Raw genomic sequence first — 24,062 nt, 5'->3', positions numbered from 1 at the left:
TACAAATTATGTGCCTCAGCTTTACTTCCTTATGACTCAGCTCTGAAGACACCTCCTACAGGAAGCCTTCCCAGAGCACCTCTATCCCCTTTAGGCACCCATAGACCCCTACTGTCTATTTAACATAATATTTATAGAGTTTGTGAGTGTTGTGTAGAGCAGGGGTTCTCAATCCTGGCTTCATTTGAAGTTTAGAATATTCGGAAAAACTTTTAAAATCATTCATTCCTGGGTCCCACTCCACAGAGAGTCCCAATTTAATTAATCTAGAGTGGAACTTAGATATAGGTATTTTCGTTAACACTGCCAGTGTGTCTCTCTTTGTCCTCCACCTAATTATAAGCCCCCCAAAAGCAAGAGCTGTGTTTTATTCACCTGTATATGCCCAGACCCCAGTACTCAGTATCAATTGCAGGCAAAGGCCCAGCACCCAGCTAAGTGCTTTGTAAACTCATCCAGATTTGACAGATCTGTAGCATTGGATTTTGAATGCTTTGTGTGGGATCTGAGAATCTTCTGGAGAAGGAGATGAAAATGGAGGGAAATTGCTAAAAAGCTGAGGGGTTTGCAAGTCTTCTGGGACATGGGCATATTGCTGAAGGGAGGGCAAAATTAGTACAAATTTCATTACATCATTTAGGGAATAAATGTCATCAAGAGGCTTAAATATATTCAGTTCTGCCTTCTAAAGACATGTCCTAAGCAAATAGTCAGAAACGTAGTGTATTCTGTTCGCATACGGGTGTTTATTGTAGCGCCATAATAAAAAAAATAGGTAACAGTCTGGATGTCCAACTCTAGGGGATTGGCTAAATAAATTCTGGAACATGCAGCCCAGTCAAGCAACTCTGTGACCACTAAAAACTGTTGCTTAAAATATTTGATGTCATGTGGAAATGGTTATGATAGTAAGTGGTGAGTGGAAAAATAGGAAAATTCAAACCATGTACAGATTATGACCCCAGTTTCACTTTTTAAACATTTATATGCCAAAAGAGAGTGAAAGTGGACTGACTGGAAGGGGTGGATCCACAAGGCTAGCTCTCTGGGTGGTAGAATTATGGGTACTAATTATTTTTTTCTTTTTTTTTTTTCTCCCAAAAATTTCTACCAAGTTGTCTTTTACTTTTATGATTAGAAAATAAAGTCATTTGAAACTTGAGAGAGAACCTGGAATAGACAGCACAGGATGGTGGCTCACCTTCCAAATCAGAGGCTTGTTTGCAGCCTTTTAGAGAGGTGCGTCCCCGCCCTACCATTTGCACTAAGCTTATTAGGCCCTGAAGTTCTGTGCTAAGAGGCCTTAGATGGTCCCTAGAGTTGGAGCAGGTAGCTCCAAGGGTACCATTTAGGGAGAATGTCAGGCAGAAGTAGGAGCGGGGAGGGAAGCCTAGGATGCCAGCCTGCAACCCACGTAAGGGAGAGTCCCAAAGTACAAGAAGGGTATGGGTTGGACAGGGATTCATTTTTTTTCTGGAACTCGGGGAGCCCCATCTGCTTGGGGAGAGATACCACTGGCCTGCTCAGTAGAGCTAAGTAGACTCATCACCCCGCTCTGGTTTGGGGACCCATTTTGGAGCTATAGAGACATTTTAATTCTTGGGTCCTGCTTCATTTTCCTCAAGTGTTGAACCAACGGTTAGGATCAATTTTTAAACCATAGCGCACTGAAAGCTGGGTTGTAGTAGAAGCTTCTGGGCACCCATAATTATGGTTACTACCCTTCTCTGAACACCTTCTTCACACAGTATGTTTTATTTGATGTCACAGCAACCTAAAAGGAAAGTTTATTAGTATTAGCCCCATATGACAAATAGGGAACCCGAGGCTCAGACTGGTGACCTCACTGCTCAGTGCTTTTATTACAAAGGTAATAAGAAACCAGAGAAGGGTCAGCAGGTAGAATGGCAAATGAGTGGCTGGCTAAGGCAGGCCAGGGTTAAAAGTGGCTGCTGTCCGATCCCTCCCCTCACCTGGCAGCCTGAAGCCAGTGGGCCTTTGGAGCCTGAGCTAAATGGGGAACGGGAGGTCCCTGGGCCTTTGGGTGACAGATTGGAAACCATCCTTAAGTTACTTGTAATACTAGTGCTTATTGCTCTGAAAAGCCTTCTGTTTTATATCCCTTGACACAAGTAAGATCTGATCTCAGGATAACTGTAAAGAAAGGAAAAGAATGAGAAGGAAATATAGGCTCCTCATGCTCTGTTCCAAGTGGTTTCCACGTGTGTGTCTTTTTATATAATCTAGAAACGTGTCCATCTCAAAGAGTTTTAGCTCTGGAAAAGTCTAGAACTGGTGACCTCATAAAAAGAAGGGCCTTTGCATACACTATTTCCCCTGCATTCAGTGGACACTTACTCACCCTTCATTTCTAAGCATAAATACCATTTCCTCAAAAAAGCCTGCCCTGCCCCACTCCATTTAAATTTAGAGTCCCCTGTTTATTCTCTGTACTCACATTTGATAGAATTTATTTGAGCTTGTCTATTTATTGGTGTCCTTACTTATCATCTGCTCCCCCTTCATAGGAACATAAGCTCCAGGAGAGCAGGGCCTGCGTCCTGTTCTGTTCATGTCTGCATGCACATAGCCTGGCATACTGTGCTTAACTCGTTGAATGAACGAAAGAGTGGATGGAGAGTTATTGCTGGTGAAAGATGCTCCTGGCCAGCCATTGGGGGAGAGAGTTGTTTGTTTGTTTGTTTGTTTGTTTGATTTTGTTTTTTAGGTTTGTAAGCCTGCGGGAGGCAGGGCCCACATTTCAGTCTCCTGCAGATAGATCCTCAGTTCTTGGCTTAATCAGGCACTCAATCCATGTTGAATGAATGAATGACCTTGGAGACTGATCATCTTGATTTTGGCTATCAGGAAGCTCATAACTAAAGTCAGTGCTTTTCATTGGAGCCCTGTTGCCTTGGACAAGCAGCATCACCATCACCTGGGAACTTTTTAGAAATGACAATTCTCAGGCCCACTCTAGACCTGTTGAATCAAAAACTCCAGGCCTGGGCCCAGCAATCTGTCTTAACAAGCCTGCCGGAGTGATTCCAATGCACTCAAGTTTAAGATCCTCGGGCTTAAGGTTTAGGTCCATTTATTCTCCCTTCCTACTACCCCATGATATATTTTTACAAGACTCTGTCTTTTATTGGTCTGCTGCCCAATCTTTTATGGAAGTTGATAGGGGTATACATTATAAATAGATAACTACATCTAGTCTAGTTCTCTCCATTATCCAGAATAGAAAAAGGAGGGAATTAATTTGGCCCAAGTCACACAAGAAGTTGGTGATAAAGCTGAGGCTAGATGCCAGGTTTTCCAACTTCTAGTCTCACTTAGGCTTTCAGCTAGCTCCACAACTAGGTTATAGGTTTCTGAAGGACTGGAAACCTTATTTCAACTCAGACCGGCACCATAGCTCTGAGTACAGGTTACCTGTGGTCACTCCCCCATCTGCTATGCTTCCCTAGGAGCTGAGGGTGCTCCCCCTCCAGCTGTGCTCATGCACGTGGGCGCTCTGTGGGACACAGGACACCAGTCCTGAAAGCACATGGGGCTGCCCCACCCCCTCTCTCCCTCCCTCCCTCGCGGGTAAGCTCCGGGCATCCATCAGTCTGTTAATTGCACTAATTAGAGATCGCGGAGGTGTTAATTGGAAAACCCTGGTATTGTGCCTGTTTGGGAAAGAAAACGTCAATAAAAATTAATTGATGAGTTGGCAGGGCCAGCGGCGAGGTTCGTGGCGAGGCGAGGCGCAGGGTGTTGTGGCAAATGTTATGGCTCAGATTAAGCGATTGTTAATTAAAAAGCTACGGTAATTAATACTCTCTACACCATATGGGCCCACAGAAAAGGCACAAAGGTTTCTCCACGTGTAGAGCTCCCCATCCCTTTTCTCATGCCCCGAAAGCACCCTAGCCCCTGGATTCACCCCTTGGTCCCAAGGTGAGTGGAACTTATCATTTCTGGCCATGGAGGGGACAAGGCAGACCTGGGAGAATTTGAGTTCCGAAGTAAATCTTCCTTGTTGCACTCCCCGCCAGGGTTCTTAGAAAGGCCAGGAGCCTCTGGGGAAGTGGGAGCCCCCAGCGGCCCACAGACACCCCCAGAGCGGAAGAGGCGGCTGTGGCTTTGACCCAGCTTCCTTCCTTCCGATGGTGGCCTCTGCAGGAGCTTCGGCGCCTGACCCAAGGCTCTGAGGTGCCCTGGCTCCCTAAGGGCAACTTAGAGAGGTGGGAGACTAAGACCTGCCTAAGGTCAGGATCAGAGCCTCAGAAAGAAATCCTAGATCACGTAAAATAACTCTGCCTCAGTTGTCCTCGCCCCCAACACGTGGGAGGAGAGGGGTCTCGGAAGGTTGGGGTGGGGGATGAGGGCCTCAGTTTAGCAAATCCTAGTAAGACCTTCTAATCCACCCCTCTTCCTTACCTATTGTATAAAGGAAGAAAGAACAACCTAATGACCTGGGCAAGGAGCAGTGACTTGCCCAAGGTCCCACAGCTGGCCCTTGAAACCAGATGGTTTAATTCCCAGCACTTCTCTTGTGCTGGTGTTCAATAGCTCTTTGCTGAGGAAATGGGTGTGTGGGGTGGGGGGGAGGGACAATAACACTTGTGGAAAGAGGCACTGGGGGGGAAGTGAAGGCAGGAAGGGGCACCCCCAGTACCTGAGCAGGAAGTTCACAGCTACATTGGGCGGAGTGCTTTGGGAAAGGGACCACAGCTTTGACTCCGTCAGTGGCTCCCGCCAGCCACTAGAACACTGTGGCTTCATGTTTATATATGGGACCAGGAAGTTTTTCTCCTGGAGCTTCCAAGTCAGGAGAGACCTTCAAGACCACCTCTCCATGTAGAAGTAAGGAAGTTGCGTTCCAGAGACGTAGGAAGCATAGGATTCACAGCTAGTTGTAAGTGAGCTCAGGCTACCTGACACTGTTTAGCCAGGGTCCAGGTTCTCATAGGCACTGGCTTCCTCCACTACGCCCCACACCCTTGTAGCTATAGGGCACCGATATCAGTTCCTGCCTCCAGCACCCCAACCCATCTGGACCCTAGCCAACTGGGCCCAAGGCACCCAGAGCCTGCTCACCCACAGTGCAGGGAACACTCAAGTGCTATTGCAACACCCCATTGAGAAGTGAGCAGGAAGCATTAGGCTGCTATTCTCCTCATCCTCAGAGGGCAGGTGTCCCAGGGCAGAAATGAGGTGCAGAGATAGACTAGGAGCACCTGCCATGCAGGTTTGAGTGGGTGTTGGTGGACCAGCAGGAGCATGGAAGGAGGTTGAGGCAGAGCATGCCACATGGGAATTGATGCCATTCATACACCCTGCAGAAATGACTTTTCAAATGCATATAATCTCAAGCATGCAAATGAGAGGCTGGCTCCACCCTGTTTAATACGAATGATTGGCCCACGGATAGCTATTATTACAGGCCACATTGCAACAATTACATTGCTCACTGGGTGTCACTATGCACCCCCCCCAACAACAACAACAACAACAAAACAAAAGAAAGGAACACCTCTGTTTGCATCCTCCTTTCTTTTTTTCTGTGTTTTCAAACTTGCTATGTGATCTACAACTTTATGGTATGTGTGAGTGGGGGGGGCGGTGGTGGTGTGGACAACCTTCCTTACCCCAGGAAAGTAACTGCTGGACTCTCTTTCCTTTCTGCTGTACACACACACCCCTGAGGCTCTGGTCTTTGTCCCCTGGGGCCCAGGAGTTCTCAGATCTCAGGGAAGCTAGACTTAGGGTAGACAGCTGCTCTCCACCCCCAGCAGGGCTAGGGCCAAGGGTGGGGAAGAAGGAGAGCAGAGTGGGCCCCTGATGTTTTCCCATCCCCCTCATGTAACTGGGGCCCAGGCCAGAGTGGGGAAAAGTGCTCTGTAGGCTGCTAGGAGGAATCAGAGTGGGTGGCTGGGGGAAGGGGGGCTGGAGCCCTGTGCTCTGGTGGGTGGAGGATGGTGCCCACCCCATCCATCATTTGGCAGCCACTGGCCCTCCGGCTGACATGGCCATTAAGACCTGAGACCAAGTGCTCAATCTCTTCCAAACCATCGCCCCCAACCTCACCCTTGCCCCTGGCCCATCTCTCTGAGCCCAGGAATGGGAGCAGCAGCAAGGGGGGTGGGGGGTACAAGCCCTTGGGAACACACAGAGAAATGCACAAACATGGGACACACTAGCAACACAGGGTCATAGGAGACCACCCAGATCTAGTGGAATAGAGACACCTAGAGTCACAGATGGAGAGGGGCCACAAGAACAGTGATGTGGCACACATGTGAACTGGTGGGCTCCTCATGGACCCTTAGCATCTCTCTGTCCCCCCACCCCTACCCCTCAGTACTTGCTCTGCTTCTAGCAGGGACAGAACAGAGCATGTGGCCCAGTAGAGTTCTGCGGTGAAAGGAAAGAGCTTGGGGGACAGGAGGGAGATGCTCTTGGGAGCTGCCACCTTGGGGAAGGAACTGGGGAAATAATCCAATCTCTTCTGGCAGTTTCTCTAATATGCTGCCTGCAAGGCCCTCATATACCTTTTGGGTCAAGGAGACCATGTGGTTGTGGAGTCTGCTTTGACTGAAAGGGAATCAAAAAAGGGAGGAAAGAACACTTGCTGGCTTCTACAGGTCTTGCCAGCTGCTCGAGTGGCTTCTACCCGTTGATCTCAGTGATCTGGGCTAAGTCTTGACCTCTCTGAGTCTCGGTCTTCACCCTTACCACTAGGGCAGGTGGAGAAGGGGGTGATTGGAGCTTACTCTATCAGGCGGTTTTTAATGCAGTGTTTTATTTACTCCTCATAGGACTCTAAGAGGCTGGGATTAATTACTTCTACAGATAAGGAAACTGAGGTTTAGGGAGTTTAAGACACACGTCAAAGGTCAGTGATAGATACCAGCTGTGTCCTGTTTCACTGAAACCCGTGTTCCTCTCAAGGGGCTCGGGGGATAGTTGGAGTCACCCCAGACTTTGAGAATAGTTCTACATACTAAAGTTTCCCCATCTGCATCACAGTCTGTGTGTACAAGCCCCTGAGATAGTGGAATCTCCACGAGTCACAGAAGGAAGTTCAGGCCTCCTCCTTCTCCTCACTACCCTTGACCATCCCAAACATATCCTGTTTTCCTGGGGATCTTTCAGCTACTCCTTAAGAGGCAGTTTGAGGTAAGTGGGAAGAGGGCACAGGATTCAGGCCTTGACTCTTTGCTTGGGTAAATCCCCAGCTTTCCCATCTGTCAAGTCGGGATGATAATAACTCACAATTCTTGTGATTAGGAATCATGGTGCCTATAGAGACAGTAAATAGTACTGAGTGTCTACTTTTGGTCAGACTTGGAGTTGTTGGCTTTAGAATTGGAAGGTCTGAAAAGTGGGACCATGGCTGCCAAGCTGTGTCTGGCTCCCAGTAGGTTCTGGGCAAATGGCAGCCATTTTCACTGTGGAACAAACACTGATTAGAGCCTTTCTGTGGCCTGGGGAAGGAGACGCTATAAGGAGGTCCCTGCCTGGAGGAGTTCCCCATTTACTTGGGAACAAACATAAAGGCCATTACAGGTGCTTGGAAGGGAGGGGGAGCAATATGAGTCAAGCTGTGTCTGGCTCCCAGTAGGTTCTGGGCAAATGGCAGCCATTTTCACTGTGGAACAAACACTGATTAGAGCCTTTCTGTGGCCTGGGGAAGGAGACGCTATAAGGAGGTCCCTGCCCCGAGGAGTTCCCCATTTACTTGGGAACAAACATAAAGGCCATTACAGGTGCTTGGAAGGGAGGGGGAGCAATATGGTGAGCCCCAGTGAATAGCTCATCTGCTTTTAAATCCTTGCAGGATCCCCACCCCGCCTATCCCCTTCCCTCTGTTCCCACAATGCCTGGTCGGAGGAAAAAGTCAGAATAGGTTTAGGACTCTGAGAGACAGGGCAAAGGCATCACCTGCTCCCCTGCCCTGCTGAGGTCTTCTGGAAGTCAAGTGAAGGAAATGCGGGGGAGGAGGGCAGCTGCACGGTGGACCTGCCCTTACCGGGACCTAGGGGAAAGGGACACTGGGAAAAGCCCGTGCCCCAAGAGAGGTCCCAGGAGCAGTCCCCAGTAAGTCGAGGAGGAGACGTCCTGGGACTGGGGTGGGAGTTATAAGGTGGTGGTGGTGTGGGGAAAACGCTAAGGGGCATCGGTTGCTGCCCCTGGTAGAACCCGCCTTGTCAGTCCAGCCTGGAGCCTCAGCCCCTCCCCCGTGACTCTCCTCCCCCTCCAGGTCCCGCTAGAGCGACATGATGGTGGAATCCGCCTCGGAGACAATCAGGTCAGCTCCGTCTGGTCAGAACGGCGTGGGCAGCCTCTCCGGACAGGCTGATGGCGGCAGTGGCGGCGGGGCCGGGGCTGCGGGCACTGCTGGAGGCGGCGTGGGCAGGGACTCGGCGGCGGGCGCAGACAGCAACGGCGAGATGAGCCCTGCAGATCTGCTGCACTTCCAGCAGCAACAGGTAGGCGCTGGCTCCCCTCCCCGGCAGCCAGGACAGGGAGAGGGGCATGCCAGGCCTCTTCCCACTCCATTCTGGCCGCCTGGACACCACTGCTCCTGGCCAAACAGCTTCATTTTAACATTTTTGGGAAGGTGCAGCCTCCCAGGGGACTCCTTCTGCACCCTCCCATTCTAGTGGTCACCTGGACGCAGGGGGACAGCTGCGTTTTCAAGAGAAAGAAGTGGAACTCAGGGGGTCCTGGGATCATGTTGCTTAGAACAGTCTCAGAAATACCCACCAGGACAGACACCTGGGCAGCTGGCCTTGGGTGGGCAGGTGCCTGGGCTCTCCTCCTGCACACTGTCTGAGTTAACAGGGTTGGAGGAGGAAGACCCTACTTTAGAAGTATGCTCATTGGGGGAGGGGACCTGCATATGTAGGCCGTATCTCCACTTTATTTGTATTGTAAAACCGTCCCCACCTCCATCTCTGCCTGTGCCCCTGACCCAGGCTATGAAGATTAAACTTCCAAGCACCAGGGACCAAAGCTGCTGGGGAAAGGCCAAGAGCCAAAGGCAAAGGCAGGCCTCCATTTTTAGGGCTCAGAATGGGAACTCCAATCCCTGCATCCACCTTTCCTCTTCCCCCTCCATCATTCCCACCCTGAACTGCAGAGTTCAGGAGTTCAGGACAGGTCTCTCTGAGGACCGAGAGGCCCTAGGGTGGGGAGCCGGGTTGGGCAGTGACAAAGCAGGGGCCCCAGGTCCCAGCCCCACCCGGGAAATAGAATCATGCTTGACAAGTTCAGGAGAACCGGCCCAGCCACCCCTGGCCTTGAGATCCTCCTTCTCTTATTTGACTCGGTTCCTCCGATCACTTCTGGTGGCAGTAGCCCTTGGGGGCTCTGCTGGGAATGAGGAAAAGTCTGGTCCTGCTAGCCCTTATCCGCCTGTGCTCCCACCCCTGCCTCATATGCACAGATATGTGTGCCCACATTGCCCTCATTCTGTTTCCCAGATTCACCCTGGGGCTTCTTCTCCCTCACTCCATAGCCCCTAGGGGGCCCTTTTTCACCACATGCCTTGGAGCCAGAGGTCAAACCGGAAGCAGCATGTTCAGAAGCCTGGCACTGAGCTAATCAGCCAGCACTAACGCAGGAATTGAATAAGCCCCGGTTAAGTCTCATCCTGCCCATTACCGGTGGTGTGACCTTGGCCAAGTCCTGGGCCTCTTTGAGCCTTGGCACCCTTGGCTCCTAAAGCATAGAGTTGTTAGTGTCAGATCCAGTTTGAGTGTGAAACCCCTGTACACACCAACAAATCGATGTGGATGTGAACAGAACTGAGAAATTTAAAACTCATTTCCTTTTGCAAACAGTGGAGACTTGAGTGGAAAAGTGCCTGTCTCCTTTCCCCAGGGAGATGGTCCTCGGGAGTCTTCTGGCATCTCCCAAGCCTTCCTAAAGCAAGATCTCTGGAGAGGAGACTCACAGCATCTGTGCCATCTACTGGGGACAGATGGTCAAAGGGCAAAATCCTACCCTTTATCAAAATAATAACAGAACATACCTCACCAGAAGGCTCCAAGTCCACCCATTTTGTAAGGCCAACTTAGCCTCCTAACACCTCGGCGCAGACAGAGCAATAAAAAACTTTGAATGTGGTGGGAGTGGGGTGGGAGAAATACTCAAACTGGGAAGTGTCTTTTAAAAATTATTTAAAGTGAAAAATAAACACAGGTATCTGGACAACTGGAGAGACGTGTGGGGTGGGGAGAGACAGAACTGTCTGTACTGATCGGGTTTCTCCATTCTGCATTGCACACATGCCGTGTTTTACCATCCATATTCCACGTTCCAGTTATTCCTGTTTGTTTTGGGGAATATCCCAAAGTCCTGGAAAATCCTGTATCTGTTTCACAAATAAACTGGGGTGGAGATTTGGAGGCAGGCGGAGAGGGCTGTTTTATCCATTTGGGCTCACTATGGGCGTAGTGCTTGGGGCCAAGGAAAATATTTGAGCCTTAAAAAAAAAAAAAAAAAGTTTTGTTGGCTCCAAACTATGAAAAGAACCCTGCAAAATTAAAATCACAAAAATTTCAATTAAAATGAAAGCAGTCTGTAGGCCATCTTACAGACTGGTTTGAGGGGAAACTTCAGGTGTAACACTTTCAGGCCCCCCAACAACAAATGTTCCTGACTATTTGTGTGGTAAAGCAACTATGCGAAAGAGAGACTGGCCCAGTGGGTTCCTTCTCTCTCTCAGTCCCAACCAGGAAGTCCTTCAAGGACAAACAAACAAATTCCTTATGTCTGTTTGGCGCTTTGAGTCTTTCGCATATGCTGTGTCATTTGATTGCCTGGGAGGTGGATATTATTCCTATTTCACAGATGAGGGGGGCAGCCAGAGGTGGCACTGACTTATCCAGGTGACAACGGTAAAAGGTGCAGCTAGACCTCAGGTCTCCCAGTTCCTAGTTCAGGGATCAGCTCAGCCTCTGTATGGTTCGTGCCACACTCACGCAGTCCCTTGTGGGAAATGGAGGAAGCAAGGCCTGGGACGTAATAGGTGCTAAATAAACGTCCGTTGGTAAGTGAATGAGAGCACCCCATTCCCAACCGAAAAGGGCTCTTAAACAGAAGCAACACTGCCAACTAGTCCTCTGTAGCCACTCCATAGGAAGGAGATTGTGGGGAATCTGTGGGTGGTACACTGGTCCTGTCCTCTTGTGCCTCCTTGGATATCCAAGCCCCTCTTCCTCTGTCTGTCTGTCCGTTGGGCCCTGTCTCTCTGCTCTGGGTAAACAAGCCCTGGAAATGCAAGCTTGGCCTTTAGGAATAATAAGTTGACAGAGGAAAGAGAGAGATAAACAGGGCGAGTCAGAAGTCAGACTGGTGACAGGACTTTAGGCTGAAACAAACAGTGCTGAAGAGGGCAGCCACGTCACTTTGGAACAAGAGCAGGCGCCTGTTTCCATGCAACAGCAGGCCTGAGCTTGTTTAAACAGAGGCTGGGGGTGGGGGTGGGGGTGACATAGCTTGGCTGCCAGGCCCTTCTGATAGAGAGAGGGTCCCTGGCTGGCCGCCCTGCTGTTAACAGTCAAAGAAGGCCCCAGCTTCCCACCACCTCCTCCCAACCCCCTTTTTTGGTGGGCAGCCGAGCCACAGTACCTTTACTTTGTCCTTGGGGCATTCACTAAGTCTCCAGTCTCAGCCCCTCATGGAGAATCTACCTTGAGAAGAAGGTATGGGGAGTGTGGTAGGCCTTGGTGCTCACATTCATTAAGCAGACATGCATTAAACCTTATTTTGTGCTGGGACTCTGTTGGCCAGCTGGAGTTGGTGATTCCCCAGCTGCTGCTAAAGAATACCCTGGACCCGGCAGACATTTCCAGCTGCCCATCAGTCCTCTTCCTTCACCAAAGCAGAGTCCTTTCTCATTGCCCCCTCCCCCATATTTCCCCTCTGATGGCTTTTTTCTTTGAAGGTTGCCCTTGCATTTTATCCTAATCTGATTTCACCTGTATGAAAATGTTCCCAGTGTGTGGGAGTGTCCCCAGGGGCTGCACAGTACCCTTTGGGCTCTCTGTTGGGAGGCAGTGAGGGCTGGGAGAAATGTGTGCCAGCTTTTGTGAGATAGAGGGCCTGGGGAAGTCTTGGGGGCTAGACTGGGTGGGTGCTCTGGCGAAGGAGAACTGGACTTGGGGCCAGGAGGGCTGAGTGGGCCCAGTGGGGGCAGGCAGAGCTGCTGGCGGCTGCGCTGAAAGGCGTCCTGGGCCTCTAGAGCGAGCATTCTCTTTGTCCTCGGGTTGTGGGGGTGACAGGTCAGTGAGGGTCACAGGAGGGTTGCCTAGCGTCTGGGAACTCCCACTGCAGTTGCTGTGGCAACCAGGGGCAAATCCCACCCTGTTCACATCCTGTGAGGAGATTCAAAAGAGTTGGGGTGGGGGGGTGACTCTGCACTTTAATGGGCTTTCAACTCACCCCCCTCCAAAAAGATGGAGGGGGGTGTCAGGGAGTTGGGCAAGGGGGAAAAGAAGAATGGAAGAGACTTTTGTTTTTCTCTCCCATCTGGCTCTCCTCTGCCCAAGCTACTTAGGATGGGGCTGGAAGGGGAAGCCTCAGAGATGAATTAGCGCAGGCACGCGCACACGCACACACACTGTCAACAGTTGTCTTTAGTCTGAGGTCTGGGGCCCACTTCAGTCTTTCAGACTCCCACCCTCTTGCTCCAGATTCTGGTCCCACACTTTCTGGACTCCTTTACTTCCTGTAGAGTGAGCCTTTCCCAGGAGGTACTGGCGGCTTGGAGGTAGAGTAGGGGCACCTAACTCCCCAGAGGGGAGACCCAGAAACTTCATATCAATGAAGTCCTCTACTTTCCAATGGCTGTGGGGTAGTGCTTAGAAAGTGCTCCTCCCTCCTCTGCCTGGGAATAGGGGGCAGGTGAGTGGTGGGGATGGGTTGTGAGAGGATGTGTCAGGGAGAGGGCCTTAACCAACCCCACCCCCCACCCCCCAGTCCTTGTACCTTTCCTAGGTCATTCAGCCAAAGGCCGTGGATTCCAAAAGAGGAGTTCCCCTGGGAGGGAGTTCCAGTAAGAGAGAAGAGGGGAATATAGAGGAGAGGACCTAGGACTGGGAAAGGGGTCCCCAAAAAGAGCCAGCCTAGTCTGCCACCAGCCTTCTCTTCTGATATGGAATTCTGAGACCCTGCTTTTTTTTTTTTTTTTTGTTCTGCTCTCATCTCCTTTTTAGGCCAGAGTTCTTGTCCTTACTGATTAGAAGTTTAGGGACAGAGGAGAGATTCAGGGGAAAGAGGAGGGATTAAATGTTTCCTCTTCAGATGATGAAGATTGAAGTGGAGAAGGCAGCATCCCAGGGCCGCACACCACCCCCCACAAACACACACTCACCCCCCCCCCGCCCCCAGGGGATGAGCTAGTGTTTCTTCTAGGGGAGCACCTTTCTTCTGAGAAACCCCATGGGAGTCCTAGGGAAGCGAATTGCATGCCACAGCCTCCACTCTAAATCCTACACTTAGAGCCCCCTGCAGAAGTGGCTAGTGTGATAGTAGTGGCTGGGTTCATGGTTGCTCTGAACCCAGACTTTTGTCAATACCTGCTTCCCGCTTCAGAAGAATTTCACAGATGGAGTCACCTGCCTCTAGGAGGTAGGGGCGGAGAGGGAGGGAAGCGACCCATGGAAAGTGCAGCGCTGCCACCAGAACCCCAGTACTCACTCTTTCAGCTCCTTGCCAGGGTCCCTTCCTTTCGCAGCAACCCCACAGAGCTGGTTGTGGCCCAGAGAGACTAAATGGGCCAAAGGGCTGCTCTGGGTGCAAAGCCAAACTGGGTTTGATTGGGGCCACTACGGTGCGGGGTAGGGGTGCGACACTGAGAAGGGAGAGACCAAAGGAGCTTCTCTGAGGAGCACCTTTTCCTTTTCAGTACTGCTGGGTTCATTTGTGTGTTCTCACCTTGAGGCCGGCAGAGGCTGCTCCTTGCAGAGAGGGAGCATTTCCAAGACACTTGGCCGAGAAGGGGTTCCTGAAATGGCCCTGAATCCTGGCTGTGCATCTCCCACCCACATGGGCTTGTCTGTATCTGTGCGTTGCTGGTTTTCATTTTAATGGTTCTAATTTGAGAATGCGCCAATGTCATTTTTACGAGGTTGGTGTAAAAAAAATTTACAGCCTTTTCCAAAAAGCTTTTTTTTTTTTTTTTCCAAGGGAGAAAGGTGTAGAATCACTTCGGGGGTTTTATGGTCTCCACTCCTCCACTCTCTTTGCCCCCCTTCTCTGTGTAATTTCATTTTTATGTCACTGCTGGAGGACAAAGCCTGGCTGGCAGAGAACCTGGATCTCCCCGTGGTCAGCACCCTCAGTGGTTGGGACCACTGGACCTTTTTCCCTGCACCCCTTCCCTCCACTCTCTGGTCCCCCCTAAAGGAGTTACATTTCAAGGAGTAGATGAAGAGATGTTTCCTGTTTAATTCTAATCAACAAGTATTTATTCAGCACCTACTGTTTACTAGCTGTGAGTTAGGTATTATCCTCATAGATTATATCATTTCCTTAATTCCTTATATTCACGTGCTTAAAATCCTCCAGCATTTTTTCCTCAACTGTAGAATGAAATTTAAAAAAACAAACACACACACACAAAAAAACAACAACAACATTGTGTAATCTGGCTCCTTCACACCTCTAGGACTTCTTCTCAGGCCACCTTGCCACACCGACCATTCATGATGCACTGCCAAGCTTAATCTGCCTCAGGACTCTTGCACCTGCTCTTTCTTCCTGGAAGAGTAGCCTCCTCATTCTAAGTCTTCTTGGAGAGGCCTTCCCTGGCCACACAATCCAAAAAGCCAGCCAGCCTCATGCTTAACCACTGTCTCATAGCTTGCTTGTCTCTTTTAGTGTTTGTCTCATCTCATGAGAATGTGAGCCCCGTTAAAGAAAATATGCCACATACCCAGTGTCTAGTACAGTGCCTCTGCCTTATGGGGCTTCATAAATACTTGCTAAATTATTGATAAATGAAGAGAAAGTCATAGTGTGGCCCTGGGGGGGCCACAGATGTTAGGCTCTCCTGGGAGCGCTTTTCAGGTTTGGTATGGGCTAGCACCCCCAAACACCCTCCTAGTGCCCTTCCCCTTAAATCTAGCCAGCCCCTAGTTGAAATTATCAAGACAGTTTAGATCCCAATTTTGCCAAAGTTAGCTAGGTGCAGACAAAATAAGTTTGGAGTTTATTTTGGCTGCTTCTCGCCACAGTCCAAATGACACCAGCATTTGCTAGGGGGTCCTCCATCCTGCCTGGCCAACTTCTGGTTTTTCTTTCCTGTACAGAGCCCTATGTCAGGCCGAGAGTTCAGGTTCTGCTTCTGCCACTGTGTGACTCTGGGCATGTCACTGTCCCTCTAAATCTCCATTTTCTCATCTATACAGTGAACTAAATCAGTACTTCATAAACTTCCCTTGAGAACTACAGTAATAAATATATTTTACTTGGAGCCCTAGCACATACAGTTTCATGCAATAATACTTATGCTCATCTAGTGATTCTAATTTTTTAAATATGTGTGTATGTGGTTGTGTCTTTTTGTGTGTGTGTGTGTGTGTTGTTTTTTTTTTGACCCACTAAATTGACACTATGACCCACCATTAGATCATGACCAGCAATTTGGAAAATACGACTAAATTCCCTGTAACACTTCCAGCTCACCAGGCCTGTGGTCTGTGTGAGTCTGCTTCTCCATCCTCAGAGCTCAGCCTTTCAAGCTGAGCTTCCTGAGTGCCAACCACATCCCTGCCCTCCCAAACACAGAGTTAGGCTGGGACCCCCGCATAGATTTAGAATCCTCCGGTCGGGGAAAGAGTTTTTTTTCTGTACCTGGCTTCCGTGGAGAGGATGCTTGCCTCTCCCACCTGAATTCTCAGACAGAAATTGGGGGATGGTCTCATACTGCAGATGACAGACCCTACTGCCCCAAGACTTGTTTTTCTTTTCATAGCCACTCCCTGTTGCCCTCAGAACTCCAGCTTCATTCCCCTCTGTCCCAGCCACCCTCCCTGGATGCCATCCGTTATAAGCCATTTGTTCCTAATTGTGGAGATCCTGCTAATGACTTCTGAATGGGCGATGGGGGGAGGAGAGTTCAGCTTCATTAGCGAGACTGAGTTCTTAGGCTTGAGGGGGAATGGGGGTGGGTATAGGCTAGAAGAGGATTTGGTAGCAAGTTCTTCTGGGTGACAGGAAAAGTGACCAAGAGCTGCCTGGGAAGGTAATGGATTAATAAATGACAATAGTTAATATCCATTCGGGACCCACTGGGTGCTAGGCACTGCATTGTCCCATATACTCTTCACAACAACCCTGTGAGCTAAGTGCAGGGTTATTCCTATTTTGCAGAGGAGGAAACTGGGGCGCAGAAAAGTGAAGTGACTTACCCAGGGTCACTCAATATATGGTGGAGCCAGGATTTGGATCCAGATTGCTTTGCCCAGGGACCGTGCCCTGAATAGACCAGTACTGTCTCTCAAAGGAAAACGAGACTTTACTCTTCAACCACAGAGCTGGGTATTTGGTTTTCAGCCCAAGAGGTGGAAGAAGGGGCCAAATGGCTCCCAGCTTTTCATTCTGCCCCAAGCCGCCATCTATCCCTCCCTCCTCTGAGGTTTTCCATGGTGGTTTCTTCCCCCATGGGATTCTAAATGCCTTTTCCCACCGAAGGCCATATTTGAGTATCTGTGGCTCCCAGGGAAGGGAAATGGAACCTGTCTTTCTCGTAGAGATTCCTTTCTTGATCTTCTCTCCCTGCCTCAACCAGCCTCACCTTCCGTTCACACCCAGACCACTGAAAGCACATAAGATTGGGGTGAAAGGGGCTGGACAGTCAGGTGTCTGGACTCCACTTCCTGGCCTGGGACCTTAGGTCTCAGTTTCTTTGCCTGTATGATGGAGACAGTGACCCCTGTCCTACCTAGCTCAAGGTTGTGAAGCTTCAGCTAAATGTTTATAGAAATGCTTTGAAAACTGCCAGGCACTAACCAAATACTAGCTCCTAAACTCTGTATCAGCCTGTGCCTGGCTCCCATGTTCAGCCTTGACTAAGTGACTCATGAGAGTGTTTGCTGTGTGTGGTGGCCGGGGCCGGGGCTCACAGATACATTTGCCATCTCTGTTTCAAGGAGGCTACGATCTGGTCGGCATCTTCAGAGAAAATGCGGCTGGATCTGTCAGGGTGCGGGGGCCATCATCTCTCAGGGGTGGGCAGTCCAGTGATGTATCAGGCTCCTGTGTCAGCAGCCAGTGGAGACACTGAGACCTTGTGCTTCAGAGTGGTAGATGTGACTGGAATATGGCTTTAGAAAGACTCAGACCTACCTGATCCCTTGGGTGACCACCTAGAGGGCATCCAAGGCTGGAGGGGCCCCTGGCTCCCAGAGTACTGTCCCTGGCTGGGAGTCTGGATGTGCAGACAGACAGGATGGTGGTTGGGAATGGAGAACAGATCAGCACTGCAGTGCACTGAGCAGTCAGTAACATTTCCAGGCCATCCTGAGAGAAGAGCTTGGACCCCGAGCCCAGGGTCTGCCCATCATCCCCACCCCTGCATACCTACGGGGTGATTTTTAGATGTACTGAAATCACCCTAGATTGGGTCAGGGTTGGGCTGTAAACAAATTACACAAAATGACCTTGTGTTGTCTACCGTCACCTCCCCATCTCTTCTCATCACGGGGCTAAAAGTGGTAGGTGGCCATGAACATGACTGAGTGAAATGCCTGGAAGAGTTCAGACCCACATGACCTGACGGTCCCTGTGGGGTCCTCTAGCTTCTCCTACTACTGCCCCCAACATAACTCGATTTTCTGCCCTGGGAATGGTGTCAAGCTCCCTGGACTTTCTGAGCCATTTCACTCCTCTGTGGGGGAGGGCGTCACTGTGCCTTGAACACTGTTAACCTCCTTGTCTACCTGATAAACTTGCCCTTTAGGACACTTGGCAGTGCTGCCACCTCCTCTGGAAGGCCTTCCCAGACTTCCCCAGGCAGAGGAGGCCCTTCTCTAGGCTCTGGTGCCCAGAGCCCACTCCACTGAAGTCTCTGACAGGCGACTGTTATAACAGCACCTAAGCTGTGAGCCCTGGTGGGAAGGGCCATGGGCTGTTTCTCTGTGTATCCCCAGCACCTAGTATGGTCCCCAGCACACAGCAAGTGCTCAGTAAATGTTAAGGAAGAATGAGTGGAGAGTGTGAGAAGTCAGAGAAAGAGACAGCCTTGGCCAGGCCTGGGGTTTTAGTTGGCTCTCTCATCTGGCCTAAAGGGGAGGTCAAGAGGAGGGGGAGCGAAGGGCCTGTCACAGGGAGCTCTCAGGAATGAGATTGCAAACCCATGTCATTTTTTTTCTGTAAATCTTGTAATTTCATGCTTCAGGGGACCACAAAGTAAGAGACTCAGAGGGGAGTAAATCCAACTCCCAGGCCAGTCGCTCCACCAGAAGCCGGCATGTGGCACCCCCCAGCTCCCCCTGGAAACTCCCCCAGCTGCTCCCTTCTCCCCACCAGGGAGCCCGGTGCTTCATCTCTCCACCCTGCCCAATGTCTCCTCCGGCTTGTTCGTGCTGGCCAGCTCCTCCACACCATCCTCTTCCTTACCTTGTCCCCTGACCTCTCACCCCTCTACCGTCCACCTACCTGGAGGAGGTCTTTCCTGATGACCACCTGGTTACCTCCCTTCTCCCCACCCTCTTACCCCTTTATACAGCCTCTCAGAGCCTTTGACTCGGAAGGGTCAGACTTCTACTTTCTGAAGTGAATCTTGAAGAGGAGAAACCCCAGGCCACTGCTCCAGGGTATGAGGTCCAGGAAAAGAGAGAAGGGGTGGGGGAGACCTAGGATCTGGGGGGCTGGTGAGCATGCCCATCTGAACTCCAAGTTTGCCTGGGGACGCGTTCCCATAGATACACCAGTGTGTATTTAGATACCATCCTAAGGTAAACTGTATTTCGGCCTCAGGGAAGGTGCAGCTGCTCAATGCTGGCGATGAAACGGCTTCGAAGGGAGGTGTGTATAGGCTTGGTACACAGTGGGCGCTCCAGAAGTGTTTGCAGGGGGCAGTGTATATGAGTGCATCTGTATTCCACCGTACAAGGTTTTGTCTGATGGTGCTTGCGATGGGATAGAAGAATAGAGGTCCATGTGAGAACAAACAGGTATGTGTGGACAGAAGCTAGTGAGCCACAGGCAGGCTCGTGCCATATAATAGGTGCGCCAGGCAGGAGGCTGTGTTAAGAAAGACTGAAGGAGGCGAGGGGGAAACTCTTGAGAGATTCATGAGAAGGAAAGGGACAGATATTCTGCGAATGTCAACTAAATGCCAAGCATTGGTCCTTTAATCCCCACAGTGTTTCAGAAGTGGGTAGGGTCCCAGTTTTTCAGATCGGGAGACTGAAATGCAGAGATAGAACAACTCATTTCAAGATCACACTGCTGGTAACCATACTGGGATTCAAACCCAGGTCCGCCTGATGCCAGAGCCCTTGTCGTAGGCCTGGATGTAACTGTTCTAGCTCCCAAGGAGGTCTCTGAGGAATCTGGAGGCAGATGGGTTTTGCACTCCTGGAATGTGGATTGGGGACAGGTCCCCACATCCCCTACCTCTGAGCCCCTCACTGACCCTGGAGTTGGGCGATGCACGGCTGAGCTGACCTTATAAAGAACTTCCGAGGCCTCCTTGACCCCTCTCTCCTACCTGACCTCTCACAGCCCATCCACTCGCCTCTCAAGTTCACTGCTCCTCTTGCAGATGCCATACACTTACCACTCCGGTGACCCTGGCTCAGAGTCCAGTCCAAGCCACTCTGACCTCCAAGCTCAGACCACCACTTATAGCTGAAGTGATAGTTCACACTCCCCCTTCAGGACTTGATTGAATTCCCCCAGGGCCACAAGGCCCTGAACCTAGACCCCCTGACCTCAGAAAGCCAGCACCCGGACCCTGTGACTCCACCCTCACCACCTGTGTGCTCTGATTCCAAGTGATTGTTACTCGCTTAGCCCCCAGACTGGCCATCTAGTAAGGCAGATGGCTTTGGAGCTGTGCTTCCTGGGCTCAAATCCTGGCTCTGACACCTCCTAGCTGTGTGATCTTGGGCAAATTACTTAACCTCCTGGGGACAGTTCCCTCATCTGCAAAATGGGGCTGATAATCCCTACCTCACAGCCCCCCCAGGACAGGAGTAAATGAGATTTTTATCTGTGGAAGGGAGCAGAGTTAGCCACCCCAAAATATGCCACTTTGAGATATAGATTATTTTAGGCTGATTAATTTTAAGAAACAGCAGACCTGGCTCTGAAAACCAAGTAGGAAGTACCCTTTGTAAAAGACGTATTTACATGTGTGAGGGAGATCTCCATTTGTAAGGGTGTCTCCCTCACTGGAGCAGGGCTGCCTTTGCTATCAGTAGAGAGGGTTTGGGCTTAAATCTGCATAACAACCTTATCCTTATTTACTGTGCTTTTCCTGGTAACCTCCTGTAAATGACTCTCCACCCCCAACATCTTTTGTTCTTTAGCTGAGGGAGGTATTTAAGTGATGACTTCTACCATGTTGGCCAGCTACTCTGTTCTTCAACGTGTTTTCTCCTGCTCTCTCCTGTCTTGTATTAATTTGGTTATTAGTCCAGCTGGAAGAACTTGAAGGGAAGAGGATAGTTTTTCCTGCCTGACACATAGTAGATGCTTGATAAATAGTACCTATGATTAATGTCTTGAGTCCACCCCATTGTTTGACCATGGACCCTTCCATTTGCTACCCCCAAAGAGGACAGCAGACCTCACCAGGTCCCACAGTAAGTCCCTACAAGCTGTCATCCCCAGACCCTAACAGTTCCTCAGTGACTCCTACCTTGATCCTTACCCGCAAGCCCAAGTGGACCCTATGACTCTCACCCCCAGGACCTTCCACCTTACCCTGACTTCCTCCCCCGTACTGCCTCAGACTCTCCCTGAATCCTGGGTCTGTACTGACTTGTAGCCCACAGTTACTGGGCAGGCACGCTGACTCACCCTGTCTTGCAGGCTCTCCAGGTGGCCCGGCAGTTCCTGCTACAGCAGGCCTCAGGCCTGAGCTCCCCAGGGAACAATGACAGCAAGCAGTCGGCTTCTGCCGTGCAGGTGAGGAGAAGGGCACCCCTCTGGGCTGGGCTGGCTGGGCTGGACTGGGGCCAGGTCGGAAGGTGGGCTTGGCAAACCAAGGGAGGGGAAGGGCCCCTTGGAGAATTGCTCTAGCCAGTCCCCAGTGTCAGAAAGTGGACAGCTGTCCAGAGAGAAATGCAGTCACTGTTAGGGGTGGAGTGAAGAAGTGTCCACTTTCTCTCTCATCTCCACCTGACCCCTCAGGCCTTCCTCCGCTTGGCCTCTTTGTCTCTGAGTTCGCATCTGTGCTCTGTTCATTCTGCCTCTGTCCCTCTACTGGCTTCCTCTTCCTTGGCCTCAGGGTCACTTCTCAGGTTTCTGTTTCTCCATCCCAGTGTGGTCACTCAGCCTAGCCCACTCTCCTCCCTTCCCAGGCTCTCTCTGTTGTTGAGGTCACCACATCTCCCCCTCTCACCCACCGATTCTCTCTGTCTCCCTGTGTTTCCTGTCTCTTGATGTCTCTCTGTCTCTTTTGTTTTCCTTTGCACAATCTGCCCCTTTTTCCCCCTCTCCCTTCCCCCCAGCCTGCCTGCCCATCTGGCTGATTGGGGGAGGGGAGATCTGTGGGGGGTGGGCGGGGGTAAGCCAGGCCTTCTGTTTACCTTTTGTGTCACAAAGAACTTGGGAGAATCGCTGTCTGAGTCTGGGGTGGGTCACCACTCGGGCAGCGCCCCCCCTTCCCCCACTCTTCCTTGGCCCAACAGCCAAGCTTCCTAGCTCCCCCCACCCCTCCCCATAGCAGCGGGGGAGGCTTGGAATTGGGGAGAGGATTAAGCGGGGCTTTGAAAGGAAGTTTATCTAAGGGAGGAAGGCTGAACACGATCCTGAGCGCGAAGCTCTGGAGTCTGGCGGGGCGGGGTGCTGAGGGAAGTGTGGAGGGCGGGATGGGGTACGGGGTGCCCAGAGGAGGACCCAGGACTGGGTTTTGTGTAAAACAAGCTTATGTTCAGAAGGTGCTTTGAAGAAGTTCAAGGTGTCTGACAGTTATGTGACCTTAGCAGTAGCCCTCTTTTAAAAGTCTCAAACCTAATGAGACAGCCTTCAAGGGGGAGGAGCTGGACTAGGAATGGTGGCCTGGGTGGGGGAGGGGAGGACAAAATCTAGAAAGCCAGTAATGGGAAGAAGAAAAAGTTCTCACGCCCATGTGGTGTCAGGACTGGGTCTCCGTGAATTAGAGACCACCCCCCAAACATACTCCCTGGGTCTGAAATTACCCTCGGGCTGCTCTTCTTAATCCTCCCCACCCTGAGCCCAGCTTAGTACCCCTTCTAAGAACAGGGAGGGGTAGGCTGGGGAACATTTGTGTTCCCCCAACCCAGAAAGGGAAGGGCCTGCTGACCCAAAGCAGAAAAAAGGAGCTCGATGGGAGTCAGAAAGACCGAGGTCAGGCATCAGGAAGGACTTTGCAGCTGGCTGTGAGGGGTAGGAGATCTGAAATAATGAGAAAAGAAGGGAGGCTGTGGAATCTTCCTCAGGAGACACCCCCCCCCACCCCGCCTCCTAAAATGAGTGAGGTCCCTGGATGACCTAGAATGAGAGGCAGAGGTTTTGGTCAGAGGGACAGATAAAATGATTCTTTTCTCAAGCCTTCTTTCTTTTTGGCTCCTTACCTCCCAGCGATCGATTCATTCACTCATTCAACAAGTACTTGCTAAACCAGCAGCTGACACTTACATCGTGTTTACAGGGGCAGGCTCTAAGTGCTTTACAAGTATCATCTCATTTTATCCTCACAGTTCTATGATGTAGATGCTGTTATTAGCTGTATCTTGCAGATGAGGAAACTGAGGCCCAGAGGGGTTAAGCAACCTGTCCAGAGTCACACAGCTAATGATGGGCAGAGCCAGGATTTGAACCCAATCAGCTAACTTCCAGAACTCACACTTTAATACCCACACCATGACGTTGCCATGCGCTTAGCACAGCAGTGAACACCAGTAGTCCATAAGGAAAGAGCCCTGGCTGGATGACCCTCTGGGCTCAGGGTGGTGGGGGTTCTTGGGGCCACGTCTGAACCTCCTTGGGCGTCTGGAGCCCCGGCTCTTGATCCTTCTCCTCCAACCCTTGATACCTTCCTCGCCTTTCATTCCCACCCTCAAGTTCACAATCTCCAAGGAGGCAGGGCTTCTGTCTCCCAGTGGGGTCTAGGGCCGAGAAATAACTCTCCTGCGAGCTCAAGGCCTGTGGGGTGATAGGGAGAGTGAATAGAAAAGTGGACTTTGTTGATTTGGCGCTTGAGTGAAATGCGTACTGAAGGGAGATTAGTGGCAGCCCCTTCCCAGTGGCCCCCATAGGACACTACTCTGCTCCCCTGCTCAAGGTGCGATTTCCTGCCCACTCACCTCCCAGCCGTGTTCACCGCCCCTCTCCTAGAGCCAGCTTCAGAAGAGTTTCTAAAACCATATTAGTCTCCACCTCTGGCCTTGAAATTGCTTGGTTTGTGCTCAGGCCTGGACCCCTGGCAGGGAGAGGGCAGTCACAGAAGGCAGCACAGGTAGCTGGGAGTCTGGGCGGAGGGAGGATGAGACCAGGCCCCCTCTCTCTGCTCAGCTTTTGTCTCATCTTCTGAGCCCCCCTAAGGCTAAACCTTCTGGTATTTGTAGAAGTTCTTGTTGTCCCACCATGATCTTTTTTGCTGCAGCTCCAGGTCAGAAGTAAGGACTTCCTTCTGGTCACACGCAAGGGAGTTTAACCTAAACTAAGCTCGGGCCTAGTCTCCACACTCTCCCAGGGACCCCAGACCCCATACTTAAGAGACTGAGTTTGGGTCCTTGATTGGCACCAAGTTGCATCCATCCTAACCCTCAGCCCCCAAATAAGCTTCCTCTATGTCACTCAAATACCATCCTTGTTCTTCCCCATCAGGCAGTCCAGCCCAGCACTATATTCATGGTGGG

At 50.9% G+C, this 24,062-nt stretch overlaps 1 protein-coding gene across 5 annotated transcripts in view; it reads left to right on the top strand.

Moving 5' to 3' along the window:
- Positions 1–8,254: 8,254 nt before the first annotated feature.
- The window catches only part of FOXP4 (forkhead box P4), a 33,613-nt gene continuing 17,805 nt past the window's right edge, over positions 8,255–24,062 (top strand). For 4 of the 5 annotated variants that reach the window (XM_006926569.3, XM_006926567.3, XM_006926568.3 and 1 more), the window contains exons 1-2: positions 8,255–8,483; positions 21,049–21,144. In XM_006926569.3, the coding sequence (XP_006926631.1) occupies positions 8,271–8,483; positions 21,049–21,144 (309 nt within the window). In that variant the 5' untranslated portion in view covers positions 8,255–8,270. The remainder of the gene's footprint in view (positions 8,484–21,048; positions 21,145–24,062) is intronic. The other variant, XM_015600523.2, reaches the window with a different exon arrangement.

This window comes from Pteropus alecto, unplaced genomic scaffold (genome assembly GCF_000325575.1).
Source record: "Pteropus alecto unplaced genomic scaffold, ASM32557v1 scaffold7, whole genome shotgun sequence".
NCBI classification, from domain to species: Eukaryota; Metazoa; Chordata; class Mammalia; order Chiroptera; family Pteropodidae; genus Pteropus; species Pteropus alecto.
The sequence above is the reverse complement of the archived record's forward strand: the minus strand, read 5'-3'. Positions and strand labels throughout refer to the sequence as shown.